At 50.2% G+C, this 18,393-nt stretch overlaps 6 protein-coding genes across 6 annotated transcripts; 2 read left to right on the top strand and 4 right to left on the bottom strand.

The window, feature by feature from the left end:
* Nucleotides 1–2,755: 2,755 nt before the first annotated feature.
* On the bottom strand, nt 2,756–3,938 carry T310_10017 (DUF866 domain protein; the record flags this gene model as incomplete). Its single annotated transcript, XM_013467568.1, has 5 exons — nt 2,756–2,899; nt 2,993–3,121; nt 3,322–3,381; nt 3,576–3,690; nt 3,904–3,938. The coding sequence occupies 5 exons, from the start codon at nt 3,936–3,938 to the stop codon at nt 2,756–2,758; spliced, it is 483 nt and encodes a 160-aa protein (XP_013323022.1).
* A 368-nt stretch (nt 3,939–4,306) lies between these two features.
* Nucleotides 4,307–6,454, bottom strand: T310_10016 (Phenol 2-monooxygenase; the record flags this gene model as incomplete). Its single annotated transcript, XM_013467567.1, has 3 exons — nt 4,307–5,263; nt 5,314–5,607; nt 5,660–6,454. 3 exons carry the CDS (start codon nt 6,452–6,454, stop codon nt 4,307–4,309), a joined length of 2,046 nt encoding a protein of 681 aa, XP_013323021.1.
* A 1,630-nt stretch (nt 6,455–8,084) lies between these two features.
* On the top strand, nt 8,085–9,755 carry T310_10015 (uncharacterized protein; the record flags this gene model as incomplete). Its single annotated transcript, XM_013467566.1, has 4 exons — nt 8,085–8,157; nt 8,253–8,475; nt 8,531–9,083; nt 9,141–9,755. 4 exons carry the CDS (start codon nt 8,085–8,087, stop codon nt 9,753–9,755), a joined length of 1,464 nt encoding a protein of 487 aa, XP_013323020.1.
* An 854-nt stretch (nt 9,756–10,609) lies between these two features.
* Nucleotides 10,610–13,624, top strand: T310_10014 (Phospholipase A(1); the record flags this gene model as incomplete). The annotated part of the gene is made up of 4 exons (XM_013467565.1): nt 10,610–11,533; nt 11,595–12,900; nt 12,965–13,102; nt 13,194–13,624. The coding sequence occupies 4 exons, from the start codon at nt 10,610–10,612 to the stop codon at nt 13,622–13,624; spliced, it is 2,799 nt and encodes a 932-aa protein (XP_013323019.1).
* A 361-nt stretch (nt 13,625–13,985) lies between these two features.
* Nucleotides 13,986–16,406, bottom strand: T310_10013 (uncharacterized protein; the record flags this gene model as incomplete). The annotated part of the gene is made up of 4 exons (XM_013467564.1): nt 13,986–15,802; nt 15,864–15,901; nt 15,954–15,994; nt 16,134–16,406. 4 exons carry the CDS (start codon nt 16,404–16,406, stop codon nt 13,986–13,988), a joined length of 2,169 nt encoding a protein of 722 aa, XP_013323018.1.
* A 460-nt stretch (nt 16,407–16,866) lies between these two features.
* T310_10012 (H(+)-transporting two-sector ATPase) lies at nt 16,867–17,706 on the bottom strand (the record flags this gene model as incomplete). Its single annotated transcript, XM_013467563.1, has 5 exons — nt 16,867–16,936; nt 17,026–17,334; nt 17,412–17,503; nt 17,558–17,592; nt 17,649–17,706. 5 exons carry the CDS (start codon nt 17,704–17,706, stop codon nt 16,867–16,869), a joined length of 564 nt encoding a protein of 187 aa, XP_013323017.1.
* Between the last annotated feature and the right edge of the window lie 687 nt (nt 17,707–18,393).

Genomic DNA, 18,393 nt, shown 5'->3' with positions numbered 1-18,393 from the left:
CGGAGTGAGACCTTTGTGGCTTTTGGGGCGATGGAGATTGGACAACGGAGGGCGTTTTTTCTTCGAGGCATGCAATGCAGCAAAGCATCCAAGGGGGCCGATCAATGGAGACAGCCTGTTCCTGGGCCAATCGCATCCCGGCGCAACCTGGCTCCACAGGCTGCCTCCAGGATCGAGATTCGAGATCAAAGAGCTGTGCTGCCCACCAGGATGGGTCTTGAGACTCGTGCTAGTCGTTGATTTCTCTGTCCTCTATGCGGATTGCTCCGTATGGTCTTTTTGATTTTGCCATCGTGGATTCGACTGGTGAGCAGATCATGTGCGAGATGACATCAGGGATATGCCTCTGTGTGGGGGGCGCTCAGCAGGCGGACAGAGTATACGAACTGGTAAGTCAAAAAAAAAAACCTCGTAAAGCGAAGGGAATAGCAGTCAAAAACTGTACTGTACTCCATGCAGTACGGAAGATGGCTACTTACTCTGTCAACTCCGTACCGATGGCCTACCCACCTAGGTAGGCAGATAAGGCGGGACAATGTGGGTATGCTTGGCTCGCTATTCTTAGAAGCGGTCCGTCAACCGGCCAGGACTTAACCTAGGTTCGTCCTCCAGCGCACGGTTCAGTTGCCGGCCTTTGTATCGGTACGCCGATATACGGAATACGGAGTACAAGCTCTAGATATCACAGGGAATCAGACACTTTCAGCCTACTTTTGACCTGGAGAAAAACAAGTAAAGAAGAAAGGAAAGAAAGGAAGCAAAAAAAAAAAATTAATGCAACGTGTTCAACGCATGGAAGATAACTCGTGGAACGTATTGCTTCACATTTAATTTGAGGATTCTGTCCTTTTCTTACGACTATTGCGTTGCGAATCACAAACAAACGTGATCAAAAATAAATGTATGGAGGTCCAGGCTGCAGGAAATAATCAGTACATCGGCATATCCATAAGTAGTCATCGGTAGGATGCGTATTAGCGACTATGTAACCAGCTAGTATTATTCTTGCATTTTAGCTATTATTACCTAGCTAACATCACACGTGCGGGTATGCAACCAGCCAAGTCGCTCAACAGGAACCTTCTTCTATCGAGGACCATATCCACACCACCTATCTACTTCCCATTGATGGTTCCAGCATGCTTTTTTCGCGAATTTGCAGCGGAATCTCTCGATATTCCTTCGAGGTCACTGCGAGGCAGAAAAAAAGAGGACGTATGTGTATTCCGCTGCTGCATCCATTTTTAACTCGAAGTCATCAATCGTAAAACACCGGTGGCCTGAAAGTGACTCTTGGGATTCGCGTTTCCCATTCCTTTTCTTTCTCTTTTTTTTTTTTCGCGGTATAAATCATGCCTTTGTGTGAAGAATTCAGCGGGTATATGTGCCCACAGCACGTCATTTCCATCAACCAGGAAAAAAAAAAGAATTTCTTTCTGAAAAAAATGGCTCTATTTCAACCCTAGGTCGGTCATCTCCACGCCATCGGCACTAGCCATCCAGAGAATATTGTTGCATCTACATACTCATAAGTCAGCATCCATTCCTGGATCATCTCATATTTGCAGCCTTGCCGTAAGATTCAGAGGCAAGCTATACTCAAAAGCATGTTGTTCAGGCTGGCAGCAGCCCACACAGAACGCACCTTATCAGAACCAAACCCAGGGTTCCCGTGTTCTTCCCGTCAATGAACTCCTCCGTATCCCTCAGGAGCACGTTCATGTAGGAATCGATACTTTCGAGCTTGCCTCGGTATTCCGTCTGGCCCCATTTGAGCCGGATGATCATCTCCGTGCCGACTCTGCAAAAATCGCATTAGCATCAACACCAATTCGGGTTGTACACATGTAGCTGGGCAGGAAGAAGAATAGGATGGTATCCTCGAATTCTTCAACTGCTGGAAGGCAAAGAGAGGGAAGGATAGCAACGGCATACCTGGCCTGGAGAAAAGGCCGTGGGTTCACGGGTTGGAACTGTAGTCACAAATGAACGAGTCAGCACACAACATCAGCAACAAGAATATCCCATCTTGACTAAGAGAAGGAGGTCATGGCCAGAAAAGAAAAGGAGAAAACGAACACTCATCGTTGCGCAAGACTTTGGTCACTGCCAAATAATAAAATCCTCTCTTCGATCGAAGGGCAAGCTATGATGTAGGCAGCTAGGTTCCACGGGAGCGCCCTTTGGAGAAGAAAGAAAAAGGAGAAAGAGATAATCCCCAGTTCAAAAAGAAGGATAAATCTCTTCTCACAGCCTCAAATCCCCGGGTACGCTGGCTGGAAAAGGAACTCTTCTCGTCTTGTACCGTCGCGCGTGGACTGGGATCGAAGCGAATACCTTTGCGCGCAGGATGAGTTCCGCTGAGGAGTTGTCCAATCAGAAGTGAGATTCCCTCACCGCCCGGAGGTCATACAAAATGGCAAGGATATTATTGCAGGCACAACGTCGTCGTTTAATAACAGTGAGAATCATCTGTCATATTGCACTTGATCTGCTTTTTTCTGCAATTTATTTGATTCATGATATGAGTTTCACAAACAGTTCCTGGTAAAACAAATCCGCAGCTCGAATTCAACGCCTCAAATGCCTGGAGTTTTTCCCCTTCCGAATCCTCGCCCCATCATCATAATACTTCCATTTACCCACTAAAGTACAGGAACACCAGCATCTTCCTCACAAAGTCGTTAATAGCACCAATGAATTCCGATGACTGGGAGTTTTAATGGATAGGCCGCGTAGGCATTGAGAGATGCCCTTAAGCCCTCTTGATCTCCCAGGTCACGTCCTTGATGCTCACCTCCTCGCCTGCCTTCTCGTCGTAATCGTACCACTCGCCCTCGGAGAGATCGATGCTGGAGAATGTTGTAGTAGTCTCCAGTCCTTTGGCTTCCCACTCGCCCTATATTCACGGATGTCACTACGGTCAGAGTCTGTAACACGCAAATCTTGGACTTCTTTTCGTTTTTCAGGAACACTTCGAGACTGCACTCACATCAGGCTTGAACTCGATAAACTCGAGACCGCGACAGTCAAATTCGATGATCTTCTGTCCCTTGGATTTGTTGTCCTCCGATTGTTGAAGCGCGTTGGGTCCTGCCGTTATGACGGCAGAGTGTGTTTGCTATTCCCATCATGTATGGTCAGCACTAGTTTAAATGCATTGAGTCACAAAGTTTGTAGATCTCAACGAGATTAGCAGCGAGCTTCCAAAGCTATGGGATTCAATCGTGGCAGTTTGCCTGGCCACTCAATCGCCATTTTGTTTTTGGAAAATAGCAAGGAGAAGGAAAGGAAAGATCGTCAGAAACCATGCAGACATACCTGGCAGAGCCTGCATTTCCACACAAAGTTGGCCTCTCCACGACTTCCTGGAATCTCATGCTGCTCCTGTTTTCTCGCGCCATCAAATTAGTCGATCCTGAAACCCATCAATTGACGTTTCTTCCTTCCCCCTCCCCTTGCTAGCTGCTTGTATCAGGGACATCAAGGACAGAAGGGAAAAGAGAAAAGAAACGACTTGTCTATTTCCGAAGGAAGAGTGAACAGTCTCTCTGGGAAATGGGAAAGACACTCACATAGCGAGTGAAGCTCACCCAGTTGGGGTGGGTTTCATGACAAGAGTTGCATTGGACCTTGAAGGTGTAGTAGTACGGGTCTTCAGCGGTATCTTTAGGACGGAGGTTGGTGACTCTGTATTATTTATTCCCCCAGTAGTTGTTCAAAGTCAGCCAAAAGAATGTAAGGATGATGATAATAAAAAAACGTATCAAATGGATTTTATTTCTGCCTGCATCGCGACAGAGTATCATGAATGGATGTGATAGGATGCAGGAATCTGAAATCCAATCCATCTTGGTACGGTACATATTAATCAGGTGCAATCTCCAGAAAATCGGTACTCACCCGTTAAGCTCTGCAGAGAGCACAAGCGCGAACATTCTTGGCAGCTAGGTGCAATGCAGTACAGCTGATTCTGTATGGATGTCGTATTTCGTGTTGGCGATCACTGCTGGGACGCGTGGTTCTTTGTTGCGGGGTTGCTTGGCTGGAATCGTCTGGACTTTTGGGCCTGGCGATGTCACTGCCGCGGGGTTGAAAAACTCATAGAACGATACTGCCCATTCTCAGCACCAAATGTTTCCCACACCAGCCACCACACAAATACCTCCATAAGTGCCTACATTGAAGTCAGAAAAGAAAAATAATATTACAAGCTAACTTAGTAACAACTTATTACTAATGATATTACGGAAAAGAAACAGTCATCAGCTCTACATATTCATTACAAACACACTCATAAAAAAATCTAAAGATGACTCGACTGTGAGCTTTGTCCAAGCGGCTTCGTTGAAAACGAGCCGAAATATTCGTTCAGCGCGTCGACCGTGCCATTTCCTTCCACCAGCTGGATCGTGCAGGCGACATGGCTGTCTGGCCGGGTCACCACAACGCCACCCTTCTCAGGATCGAAACCCAGCTTCTCATGCGCAGCGTATTTGGCTTGCGGTACCCGAATATCAGGGATATCATCTGCGTAAATATGGTGATGGTAGTCTCTGATGATCCTCGGTAGGGTCTGCAAGTCGACGGCATTCTTCTCAGAAGCATATATCACGCAGATCGTGAACAGCTTTGAATGAGGGTTATGGCGTTCAAAATACGAGACGTTCGCAATGTCTGGTCTTCGGTACACGGAGAGGAAGGATCGTTCCTTCTCAAGGTTGGCGGCAAAGTCCTCGATCGCTTTCTTGGTCTTCGATGGAGAGCCAGCAAAGACAAAGATCCGGAAAGCACCGTTAGCTGGGACCTCTTGTTCGAGATGGACGATATTGGCGTCGGAAAGTCGAGTCACTGAAGTCGGAGTGAACGCCCGTCCAGGGGTCAATTTGACCCCAGGAATGTTAAATAACGGTGATTTGGCCGGGTGATCGGGACTCCAGTTGAAGATATTCGGCTCGTACGCGACTCCATATCCACTGGTGAATTCGCAGGCAGACTTGAAGGTCTCCACGAATTCATTTTGCACAGAACTGGCATTGTATGAGCTCGCAGAATCCACCTCGTCTGCCGATGGAGGACGTTTCGAGAAGAGGGTAGCATATTTGTTGTCAAAATCCAACAGGTTCTCCGCAATCTTCTTGCGTTCGCTCTCGTACGAGGCCAGGATGGATCGCTGAGCAAAGCCGGACTCCACGGCATGGATTTTCCATGCAAGATTAAGGGCGTCGTGGAAAGCAGTGTTCATACCCTGGCCTGCCTTGGGCTTCAATTCAGTTAGCACCGACCGTGAATCGCTCGAGAGGATATACTTACGCTGTGAGTGTGACAGGCATCGCCTCCCATGAATATCCGGTGATCCAACGTGTATTTCTCAGCAATTCCCTGCCCGATCGGGTACACCGAGTACCATTCGACGCGATCCCATTCGATGCTGTACGGCCGGAGGATCTTCTTCGCCGCCGCTTGGACTTCCTCGACTGTAGCGGTTTTTCTCGGGTTCCAGTCCGGATCGGTCGAGGAAGCGATTTGAACATAGAGTCGGACCATGTTTTCCTCACGCGGTATGACCATGATCGAGCCGCTATCCGAGTGAATCGTGCATTTGGTCTGATCTTCTTGTTAGCAGACTTTGGCGACCTGTGGTGACCATAGATCTCACCTTAATGTCCGGGAAATCCGTCCGCACGACTCCATCCATGACACCCCACACGAACGCGATAGGATCTTTGTAGTGGATTTTGATCCCCAGCTGCTCCCTCACGAAGCTCCTTGCGCCCTCACCGCTGAACAAGTATTTGGCTCGGACAGTCTCAATGACGTTCGTGTCGAGGCATTTCAAATTCACCTCCACCGGGTAGGTTTCATCCTTGCCATCATTTTTGAACCCTACGATCGTCCAAGGACGCTGTACTGTGGTGCCGGCCTTTGCTATTTCATCTAGAAAGACCCTTTCAATCTTTCCCTGGTGCACGAGAGTGGTGAAAGGGTATCTGGTGTCAATAAACCGAGGGCAACTGGGCCAGTTTCCAGTCCGATGAATACCCTTGCCGCCTGGCAGGGGGTCCCAGAACGCTACGTCGAAGACTTTCGCAGGCTCGTATGCCATCAATGCGCGCTTCAGCCCCAGGTTACGGAGGATCTCCATAGAACGCGGCTGGATGCCATCGGCGCGACCCGTCGCAGTGGGCACTGGTCTGTTATCAATGTGCTTGACCTTATAACCCCACCGGGACAGACAGAGGGACAGAAGAAGTCCCACGGGGCCTGCGCCCACAATAACTATGTCGTACTTGTCGGAGCTTGCCATCGAGGAGGTACGTGTAGCAGGAGGAATGGGCAGAGGGTCCGGTGAATCGGACACAGAGAAATTAGACAATCCCAGTAGACGCAGAACAAGAAAATGAAGGACAAGGAGGACGCTCGAGGAAGGTAGCCAAAGGGTTTCACAACCCATTTAATAGGGACGTGTCCCCGGAGCCGGTGAGTTCAGCCATGAAGAAGGCTGAGAAAACGGAGAGAAACAACGGCAATCGTATCATGAGAAAACGACAAACTGAATGCTCCAATTGGCGGGAGTGACACGGGCGAGCCACGTTGGGAGGCCATGGCGAGAGGCTGCGTGTGCAGTGCTATTGCTCAAACTGGGGTACGTGCGGGGATTGTGAATGCCGTAACTCATCCCGAGACCTTATTAGATTCCGGGGACGGCGTTGCGAAATGAAGCTCCTCCACTGCGGTTAGAAACTCGGCAAGTGGAGAGCCCCAAACCACGCTCGGGCTGACTCAGCCCGAATGCGTCTTCTCATTGCTTCGATCGAATAGCCTCATTAACCATATAGAACTCCACGAGATGCACTGGACGAGCAGGAGATTCCTCAACCAGTGGGTTTGGCTGGATTTATACAACCAAATCTTGTGCTCCAGTTTATCGATCCCTCTGTCACCGGCCCTTCTACAGTGCCCAAGGGATTCTTTGATTCTCTGCCTCGACAGTGCTATCACAGCGAGATCTAGTCTCATACTGCATGTATGTACACAAATACGGAGTAGAATGGGCTTTAGCAGACTGCAGGAATCCCGTTAATCAGATAGGTTATACGTATGGACCTACTTCCAGGCCTAGAACAAGCTGCATGCGCGAGGACCGTCCAGTTGGAGCGCACTTGACGGGTTTCGGAGTAGATGACGGCAGATGCAGATTTCGAACGGCAATCTTTGCAGTTAGGCAGTATTAGGTATAGCAGGAGTGACTAGCCACAGGATTTTTGATCCTCTATTACTGGATTTGGACATATACCTTCTTGAGAGAGCTTTGTCTATTTTGGAATCCTCTCTATAAGCTGTAAGGCTAAGGATATATAGTTATCTATTGCCACTATTTTCTCTGTAATATATAGCAATTATCATTGTGTTTATTTGCTGCTTCCTATTGTCGGTACCTATAAGGATTTGTCTGATATTAGGCTTGTGGCGGCATCTCTCTGCCACAGTCGACGATTCACTGCTTCGATTCTTCCATGATACGCTGCTTATAAAGGCGATTGTTCTCACGAATGTGGCCAATGGTTTATTCGGTGGCTGGGGAAAAGCAGGGAAGCAGTGAATGAAATAAAACATGGCAAGACAGCACGATACCATATTGTATTATAAAAACAATGCCAAGCTATTGATCGCAATGGCATGCTGGCTCTCCAAGGACGAGCTGCAGTGAATAATGACTGGATCCTTGTATCACTATCGTATTGTTAGTATGCGTATTGAAGCCCTGCCACCAATATTTGCACACAGAGACGCTAGTTCGACCTTTCTTTTTTTTCATCTTATATCGATATCTTGCACAACCTCACCTCAGACGATTCCTACAAAGATCATCCATCACGACTCTACTCAAACCAGGACGAATGCTTCCTGCTTCCATGGGAGAGCGTTGATATCCTCGAGGAGCAACACACAACCAAGTCAGCTCGTGAAGCTCCATCTCCCTAGCGACGCGCCAGAAACAAAAACACTGGCCAAATCTCACCATCTGCAATTTTCTTTACTGTGCTTTCCACTTTGATCTTCATCCATATCAATTTGACAGAATGACGGTTCTATCGACTCCTTTGAAAACTTACCATCACTGTCAGTACAAAAGGCCGGTTCCCGACGTCAACCGTGAGCTGCCTCCTCTGCCAGCCTACGCCAGATACGACGTGCAAGCTTCGAACAGCATCGCAATGTCTTCGATGTGGCCAGAAAACCATCCGCAGACTCGGCCGTTCTATCCTCATCTCCTGCAAAGAGTCAATCGTCTTCATCGTCCGATTCGAAGGATAGTTTCCGCCTTATTGCTCGACAGCTGCTTGATTCGCTGCAACCCGAACCTCTCAACGTCCCACTCCGTTCTACGGAGAACAGAAACCCGGATTTTGTTGATCCATCCGACATTATCAGCAATGCCTCTCAGGAAGTTCCTATCATGCTAAGCGATGAGTAAGTATTCAGGCTTGTTAACATCGTTCGCTCTTGTACTGACGTGAGATGATAGACCGTCCCCCTACGAGAACACTCTCCATGGGAACCAGTATCACCACGAGCAACAGGCTCTCTTGGACACGTCTCTTTCTACAGGCATGGGGAGCAGCTCGTCATACGATTCTTCCCCGAGATTCTTCCCCCGTTCGGAGAGTGAACCACGTTTCGTTCGAAAGCACATTCCACACTCCAAATCAGAATCTCACATCAAGAATGAAGAAGCTTATGAAGTCTGTGCTTACCAGCGTGAACATCGTCATGTTCACTTCGATTTCTCAGAGCAGAAAAACACGGTTGATTCTCAGCCTTCAACTCCTGTTCGAGGACGTCCTCTGGTGAGACCTTCAGTCTCCAGAAATCACCTGAATTACGATGACGACGATGACATCGATATCTTCCACGGAAGCCCTAAAAAGGGGTCCAGATCTCCCCATAAGAAGCTCTTTGGAGAAAACGGATGGCTTGGTCGCACTACGAGCATGAAGGAGCAACCCGATGAGAGGTACCGGAAAACGGCGCTCCAGAAAGTGGGCGAGAAGATCAAGCAGCAGGTGGAAGATTGGGTGGTAAGTACTCCCTGCAAACGTTCCGTGCAAAACGATCTTCTGACATATATATTCCAGACGGGTGATATGGCCAAAGCCTTTCCGAAAGACTCTCGTCAGGACAACTCACCACCCAGGATCGTTTCGAGACCGACACTCCCCATCTCTTTGGATCCCCCGACGCAGGCAAAGATGTACAGCGAGATCGAAGTCATGATCTGCATGACTGCCAACAAATTCCTCCTTGACCAGTTCCATAAACGCCGCATGTCCGCGGAATCTATCAAGAAGATAACCAACTTCTGGATGTCCAAGAACAGGGCTCAAGTTAGCGAATTCCAGTTCGATCAGGCTACCCAGCGAGAACTCATTCTGTACAACCTTCGTACGTTCGAATTCCACGGCGAGTATGCTATCAACCCCGTTGCTCTGAAGTCGGCTCTGGACAACTGGAAGGCGGTTGCAAAGGAGATGAGCGTGAGAACCTTTTGTTACCCCGACAGCGTTATTCGCAAGCATATGCACGACACCCACAAGATTCTCGAGATGCTTGGTGCATCTGACGCGACTCTGCGCGACTTTGAGTTCCTTCAGATGAAGGTTATCGTGAAGATGTCAGAACATCGCCGGAAGAACTCCGAAGGAAGCGATGGGAAAGGCAGCCCTCGCGCACACACCGGCCGTGCCCGTTGAACGGCAGAATCGCAGCCTTGGAAGAAGATAAGTGTCGAGTTTGCCGTGTCTTCTCGACCCTTTCAGCATATCAGTTGACGTTATGTCTCTACTAATCTGCCACTCTTATTTATGTTCTGGAGCATGCCATGATCAAGATGAAATGATTGTCACGATCTGGGCCTCGAGCCCCCTAATGATAATGATATACCCATTCCTACAGTCATGAACATGCCTCACGATTACGATTTTCTTGCATTGTCGGCTTTCATGAATGATGACGAGTTTTGGCAATTTTAAACAAAAAAATGTTCCTTTCCCTTCCTTTGCCAGCATCCCTCTTTGGCTGTACTGTATTAATATTTTGCTCGTCAAATGTGAAATAGCTGAGAAGCTTATCAAATAGAAGGCAGATGGTTTAGATGGTTTATGAGTATCTTTCGTTGCAACAAGTATGCAGGTGTTGATATTCTCACCTTAGTTTCGGGAATGAGTAATTAGAGCCAGTGGTCCCGGCACGTGGTGCGACGTCATCGCTTCTCCTGCGCGCTTCATAGCAACGGAACTCCTTGTTTGCCCGGAGCTGGAGAGCTGGTATGCGGCAATCCATGCTATCCTGCTAGGTATCAATTTTATGTCGCCTCTTGAGGCGGATAGACGTCTTTGGAAGTGGGTTTCCACTTGCAGCTTGGTGACTCGAGGCTTTCTGCCTTCGCCGTATACAGCTAGCTGCTTGTCTGTCTCCGACGGCTGCCTTACTAGCTAACAGTACACCAGCGCCCTTTGAGATCATGAACACCTCCATGCGGTCCGTATATCGGGCACTTACTGCAGAACTGATGTGATCACAGTTGCTTGACCATTCTGAACCCAAAATGGCGGGCCCCGTCCACACCTACGGCTCGACCTGCCTTCTTGCCCCCCGGAAGGAAGACCTGGCCGCCCTGCGATCATCGCCCACACCGCCGAAAGTCAACGCGCAATTCTTCTACACGTCCTCTCTTCCTATTGATGATCCTTTGACTCCGCTCCCAGCTCTCTCCACAAGCTCGTCCTCCGCGCAGACCAAATCTTCGCCGCAACCTTTCTCTGCTAGGGATAATATTGCTCTGGAGGAAGCATGGAGCGCTCTGCGAGAAGCCCGGAAAGCAAAGCTTGCGCAGAGCACAAACAAACGGGCTGAGGCGTCGGAGGCATCAGGAAAGGCCACCGGAATACCTCTCCGTGAACGCGCATCCTCCGGCCGCGTACGGTCATCCGGAACGCGGTCTAGTCTCCAAAGCCACGAAGAAGCCAGCAGCTCTGCGGATGTCTCTACCAAGGACCATGAGCATGGGCCAACAGGGTCTAAGAGAAGAGAAGGTTCACCTCTTGGACGACTGTTCAAGTCTGCGAAGCGGAAGAGTAGCTCATCTCCAGGCGCAGGGGAAGCATTTTCGGAAGAAGTGGAAGCCCCAAGCTCTCAAGGAGAATCGTTTGCAACTGCTCCCACCGGTAGCTCTCCATTTGTTCGCGCTCCCGTACGGAGATCATGGACCCCCTCTGAACCTCGGTCTGAGGAAGATACAATAAGAAATAGTGGTCAATTTCGTGAATGGGAAGCCAGCCAAGAAGCTGATGTCGAGACGCAAAATCCCGATCTCAGTCAGGCTGCTGCAGAAACTTCAAGGAAGGCTGAAGCTAGTCAATCTTCAGAAACGCTAGATGTCAGGTCACAAGAATCCGATGGAGAGTCTGAACAGTACAAAGTCCCTGTTGGTGTCTCGCGTCTTCATTTGGTAGAACTACCAAATCTCAAGGTAAAACTTCATATTTTTCTCTTATTTTTAGCCCATGACAAGAAATCTGATAGAAGTATAGATGAAACCCATATATTGGAGCCCGCTTCATGACATATCAGATGTGCTTAGGGCCACGTGGTTTTACAAAAATACAATGTTACCTGTTGAGCCAGTTCTTGCTAATAAACTTGAGGAAGGGTATCTGTACATGCGCCCGTGGACCGAGGCCTGGCAGGATGAACTAAATAGCTGCGTTGAAAATGGCGCCGAGGCGGAGATGAAGATTGTCTACAAGCTGTGGGAGGAGGATCGGAAGCCTGTGAGCAGACCTGGGACGGCGCACGATCTGAAGACGAAACCCCATGAAGCAGATGACAGGGCAAAGGAAGACAAGAAGGACTTGACCTTTGAAGACAATCTCGCAGCTAGCGGCTCTGATGAGAAGACAGAAACAAAGCCCTTTAGAAACTCCAGCGTCATCTATGTGGACGCGACAGACGCACAGATACTCCGTCCAAGTCTTCTTCCGTCTGTCTCCAGGGGACGTCGACCTCTCAGCTCCATTCGGAAAGGGAGGCAGATTGGCATCCCCGTCGTCCGTGGCTTTAACCGGCAGGTTTGGGATAAACTCCATCCATCCAAGCAGACCAAGTTTGACATGAGACATTACTTGATGCGACCTCAAACAAGGAATGCAAATCTCGCCCGTGGAGAGCAGATATGCTATGCTTGTGCTATTGAGGAGTCGCGTCCCAGTCCATCGGATTTGGTGCTGGTTATCCATGGCATTGGTCAGAAACTTTCAGAACGGGTAGAAAGCTTCCATTTCACTCATGCTATCAATGGGTTTCGGAGGTCCGTCAATATGGAACTGAACAACGAGGAAATATGGCCCCATATCCGGCCTGATCATGGAGGCATCATGGTCCTTCCAGTCAATTGGCGATCCACTCTCTCCCTTGCCGACGCAGAAATAGATTCGCGGGATTCCGATGACCCGATGGCGAACCACTTTACTCTCAAAGATATCACCCCTGATACTATTCCGGCTATACGGACGCTCATCAGCGATGTCATGTTGGATATCCCATATTATCTCTCGCATCACAAGCCCAAAATGATCCAGGCAGTTGTTAAGGAGGCGAACAGAATATATCGGCTATGGTGCAAGAACAACCCTGGGTTCCACGAGAATGGCAGGGTCCATCTTGTCGCCCACTCTCTTGGGAGTGCGATGGCGTTGGATATCCTCAGCCATCAGCCAACGAAATTGCCTCATATTGACTTTTCCAGCGATAAATTGCACGACGATATCTTCGAATTCGACCCCAAGAATGTGTTCTTTTGCGGAAGTCCAGCTGGGTTCTTCTTGCTGTTGAACAAAGGTCTGACTTTGCTATCACCTATGTATCTTCCGTTTCAGGAGCATCGGAGCTGATTCTCATACAGCAAATCTACTTCCGCGACGAGGAAGGGACAAGCCAGGTCGAGAGGGCGAAGATCGACAACCAGGCGTCGCTGGAGAGGCTGACACGTACGGTTGTTTAGCTCTTGACAACCTCTACAATATCATGCACACTACAGACCGTGAGATACTTCCCTTTGTCTTGTTTGAAGCTCCAGTCAGAATTCTAACAGTGGTTTCCGCATATAGCAATTGCCTACCGAATGAATGCAGCAGTCGACAGCGACCTAGCTGAATCCCTCAAGCCAGCCGCTATCCCGACGTCGACTACATCTTTTTTCCAGTCATTCAGTAGCGTCTTCCGATGGAGTTCCTCGCACAAGTCAGTGTCGACCGCGCCGGCCGCCATCTCCAAGCTTCCATCCAATGTGGAGATGGAAACCCATGACTTCACACGCGAAGAGATCGCCGAAAAGCGCATGCTGCTCCTCAACGACAATGGCCAGATAGACTACTACCTTTCCGGTGGCGGTGGGCCCCTGAACATCCAATATCTCAACATGCTCAGCGCTCATAGCAGCTACTGGGTCCTCCCGGAATTTGTGCGCTTCGTAGTCTTGGAGATCGCGCGACGGCCAGGTAGGGATGGAACGCTATTAGCGCTGCGGGCAGAGAAGAAAAAGGGCTGGAAGGCCGAAAGGTGAAGAGTATCCGACTCGCCATTCTGACTGAGCTTGCCTATCTTAACGCAATTTTGGGCTTTTTTTTAAAGAAAAAGTTCTTATATACCTGTTGTCTTCTACATAACGGCATATTGGGTGCATCATTTTTTTTCTCCCTTGCATTCGGGCTTTGGAGTGATTGATGGATGAAAGGAGTACAGAGTCGCGTACGGAGTACAATACAGATGGCATGGTCGATATATCTACTGCAAATTTCAGGTTCACATTGCGATAACCTGGCGGGCATGGCGTTTTTTTGTCTAAGGCTTTTTTGTCTGATATACATCATGTATTTATGTCCTCCAGTCTGGGATCAATTATATTAGATTCCATGTGTAATCTACTACTCCCCAGACACAACTGGCGCCATTAACAACGCTTCTACCAACTGGCCCTTTTCGATTTTCCCCTCTCCAGGTGGCAGCACCAGCAGGGCATTGGCCTTTGCCAGACTGCCTACTCTGGAACTGCGCTGTCCCGAGCTGGCACCAGGGTCACCGCTCAGTCCCGTGCTCGTTGCGGAGAGTCGTCCATCGGAGCGGGACGCCGTTACGATTGCGCGGTGGTATTCGGTCCGTTTCGGGTCGAGTGGGATTGCATGCGTCAAGACGGCAGAGACGAGTGGGAGGCCTAGATTGTTGGCACGGGCATGGGCATTTGCTGCGCTATGGCTACGGCTGCTGCCCAGGCCCATTAACTTGTGCAGAGATGGGAGCACGAAGAGATGCAGAGTGACCAGTGCCGAGGCGGGGTTCCCTGGGAGAGCGAAGATGAGCCTCTTCTCGCGTTCTTGCTGCGCAGAGTCGTCCGAGGAGGGCTTGAAAGGCACCGTGGCAAACGTGGTCGGTTTGCCTGGTTTCATCGACACCCGCCCGAAGTGGATTGTCCCGCCAAGGGAGCGCTCGATCGTGGGCTTCAGCAGGTCCAGCTCGCCCATGGAAACGCCCCCGGTGGTGATTATCACGTCCACGCCACCGATGTTTCCGCCAGCACCAGCAGCAGTGCTGATACCGCGCAGTGCGCCTCGGAGAGCTTGCTCCAGTTCGCTTGCCGGGGTGTCACGGGCGATTCCGAGATCGACCGTCTCGAAACCCCAGGATCTCAGGCACGAGATTAGAGATGGGCGGTTAGAGTCTCGTATTTGTCCTCCGGTGAGAGTCCTTGGATCGTCATGCGGAACAAGCTCGTCGCCAGTGCTCAAGACACCGACACGGGGCTTATTAAAGATCTTGACGGTCTTTGTCCCGGTTGATGCCAGAAGACCTATCTCACCACCGACGGCGGAGATGAGGTCCCCTTTCTGGAGGATCTTGGAGCCCAATGCGACATCGCTTCCTGGCTCCCGTACATTCTCGCCGGGCTTGATATCTCCGGTTAGGATCTCCACTGTCGCTTCCTCAGTCCCATCCGGTGTGGTCGAAACCAGGACAGTATCTTCGACCATGACCACGGCATTGGCGTTAGGAGGGAGAGGTGCTCCTGTAGTAATCCTGGCGATTGTGCCCGGTTCGAGAGGTGGTGGCATGGACGAGGCTTGTGCGTGGGAGACAGAAGCCACCGGAAATATGCCCTTTGTGCTTGCTCCGGACGATGGGGACTCGGGAGCAATAACAGCATATCCATCAACGATGCTGGCCCGATAGGCGGGAACAGCCTCGCCAGCGTAGACATCTTCTGCGATCACTGATCCAACGAGATCGGTGGTGACCGGGACTTCGATGATAGATGGATTTGGTGTCTCCTCGACTATGATCTTTAGCGCTTCGTCCACTGACAACATCGGATAGGGAGACGAGCGATGTCGTCTTGTAGGTCCGGCATTCGGGTCATTGGACCGTGGTCTGTCTTCTGGGGAAGTATGTGGTTTGGGGATAGCGTGTCCGTGGGCATGATTATGGGCATGGCTGTGATGATGATGGTGGTGGTGATGATGGTTTGCATTTGAGGGCTGTACAGGAGATACTCCTGCTTCCGCTTCAAGCTTCTTTACCCCGCCAGCATGAATTGCTCGGGAGTTCGCTCCTGCAGCTTGAATACAAGCATGCGGTATGAGATTGATAATCGATTCGAGGTTTTCTTTAGCACCTTTAGGTGACCCTGGCAGAGTAACAATCAACGATTTGTTTCGAACTCCTGCGACGGGGCGGGACATCATCGCAACTGAAAACGTTAGTGAGACTTTCCTAAACAGAAAATGAAGCCAGAATAGCTTTCTCCATACATGGAGTAATATTCAGGGAGGCAGCAAGCATGCCATGTCTGTTGATTAATCAGCTCGTGTTCGTAGCTGAGAAAGCCAAGGATGTCTTACACAAGACCTGGTGCATGGCGATGAATGAGAGGCGACACTGCCTGATAAAAGAATTGTGTTGTCAGACGAGGATATAGAACACTGAGAAAGCATAAACACAAAAAAAAGAAAGATAGAGAATCGAATAAAATGTGTTGAGAGCAGGTTATCGCGCGGATGGTGGACAGGGCCTCAACGAACCTCAGGCGTGTTGTCTTTGATTGCAAATCCTGTTCCACCGCTAGTAATGATCAGGTTGAAATACTCTTCGCCATCTGCCCATTGACAGATCGCGCGCTGGATGTCCAGCACATTGTCTGGCACGACCTTGACAACCGGGGCTTCCCATGTGTTTGATCGCTCCTCTGCAGTAAAGACGGCAGTCAGAGCGGGGCCAGCCTTATCAGATGCGGCATCGCGGGATGCCGTATCGGAAACGATCAGAACTGCAGCCCTGAGCTTGGACCCTGACATTGTGTATCATTAATGGGCCTGAAGGTTATCGTTTGTTGGGAACGAGGTACTTGACCGGCAGGGACCTGTGACGCTGCCCGGGTTCGTCATGTCTTAATAGACTCGGAATGACCGTCGTTGGTCCCGCCTTGGACACTTCCGCAGAAGCCAAGCCGAACTACGATCTCGACATCGTTTCTGCTTAATACTAGAATACGGATAGGCTCTCTATCTGTAACCCAAAAAGTGCATTCTAATATTTAGTTGGAACCTCCCCTTCCCAGAGTCATACTGTACATCCGCTGCGTCATCCGTCGACGCAAAATCATTTCATCGTTCGTGCTAATCCCGCGGATTCTAACCATCACATAAAAGACCATGCGCCTCGTGCTATATATGCTCATAGGAAAGGGGTTCGATGAACACCGCAGTCGGTACATCACGCTCACTAGGAGCTTCTCTCGATAACCCAGATCGACATTTACTCGAATTCGGCCGCCTTTCCAGCCACCAGAAGTCCGACAATCAGACCGAACAGGCCAAGGACAGAGCTGAAGATCTCGATAACCAGAATCCTGACGAATCTATTGTGCCTCTGTCAGCGAGGAGCCTGGAAAAGGGCATAGTGTGGGAAACATACAGGCTAGGGTCTGCAGCGTCAGCTAACGCAGCACCACTTCCGTTGATGCCGACTGAGATTCCGCAGATCAAGTTGCAAAATCCCACCGTGACGCCTCCCCAAAAGAGAGCATAGCCGGTGTAGTAGTTGCTGCCCGAATAGATGGTGTCGCCCTCCACAAGGTTGAGTTTCGACGAGAACACGATGGCCATAATCACACCGTAGATAGCGACAACTTCACAGAAAATGATCGAGATCAGGTTCTTCGTTCGTATCCTGGGGGCCTTGACACCTCCACCGACGATGGATGAACCGGTCAGGAAGATACCCCTACGAACATCAGGACAGGGAATGTTAGCCGCTGCAGCCATGTATTCTGGTGGAAATCGGTCCCGTTCATCGCGTACCAAGCCGCTCCAACGACAGAAAGCCCTATGCACAGAGCAATACCAATGTTCGCCCAAGTATATGGAGAAACGGCCTCAAGAAATTCTCCGACCTAGAATCTACTCTTAGAAAGACGTTCGCAACCATACGGAACCGGGATCCATACATTGAACGCTTCTCCATCGCCATGGAAGAGCATGTCTAGCAGAACAAGTCAGTGGCCTAGCTCATGTGGCCGGGAAGGAGGCTGTTCTTACAAGCACCCACGACAGAGAGCGCCACGGTCGCAGCGCCGGCGGGATACGCGAGCCCCATGGCTACGTCAGATCCCGCATCAATGGGATTCAGCAGACAGACGATGGATGTGCAGGCCCTCCAGAACCAGGGAGCGCAGGGAGCAGGCGGGAGCTCTGGCAGGACAACAGAGCAGTGCTGGCTTCGGCACGGAACAACGAGAGGCCAGGCACATGCCGGGCGGTGAGGGGCGGCGAAAACCGACCAGTGACAAGGACCCGCTCCCCGTGCAGCCGCTAAACCCCGGCGGGATCCATGGATGTGTTAGCAGCTGCTTGCCCATCTTGACCCCAAACACCCCCCAGCATCGCCCGTCCTCGGGGTCCCGGCGCGCTTCTGCATTCACGACGGATACGACTCTTCCTTGCATGACCTCTGGCTCGTTGCCTTCTCTTATAGTTTTCCTGTCTGCGGATTTCTGTTTGGCGCTCATTTCTTTCCCCCCTGAGTCTTTACCGTACCAGCATTCGTGGCCATGGCTTCCCAGTCCGCTGTGGGGTCGTATTCGAACCCTTTGAAGAAGTTCAAGTACGATCCAGACTGCTCATTTCCTTCTGGTCCGTCTGGGAGACAAATGGCACTAACGCGCGCGCAGATTGGTCTTCCTTGGAGAACAGAGTGGTATGTATCGTCGTCGCCTGTTACCTTCACCAGACACAACCACGTCGACCGTTCTGACCTCGCCACAGTTGGAAAGACGTCCCTAAT

This window comes from Rasamsonia emersonii (genome assembly GCF_000968595.1).
Source record: "Rasamsonia emersonii CBS 393.64 chromosome Unknown ctg1118621762332, whole genome shotgun sequence".
Lineage (NCBI taxonomy): Eukaryota > Fungi > Ascomycota > Eurotiomycetes > Eurotiales > Trichocomaceae > Rasamsonia > Rasamsonia emersonii.
The sequence above is the reverse complement of the archived record's forward strand: the minus strand, read 5'-3'. Positions and strand labels throughout refer to the sequence as shown.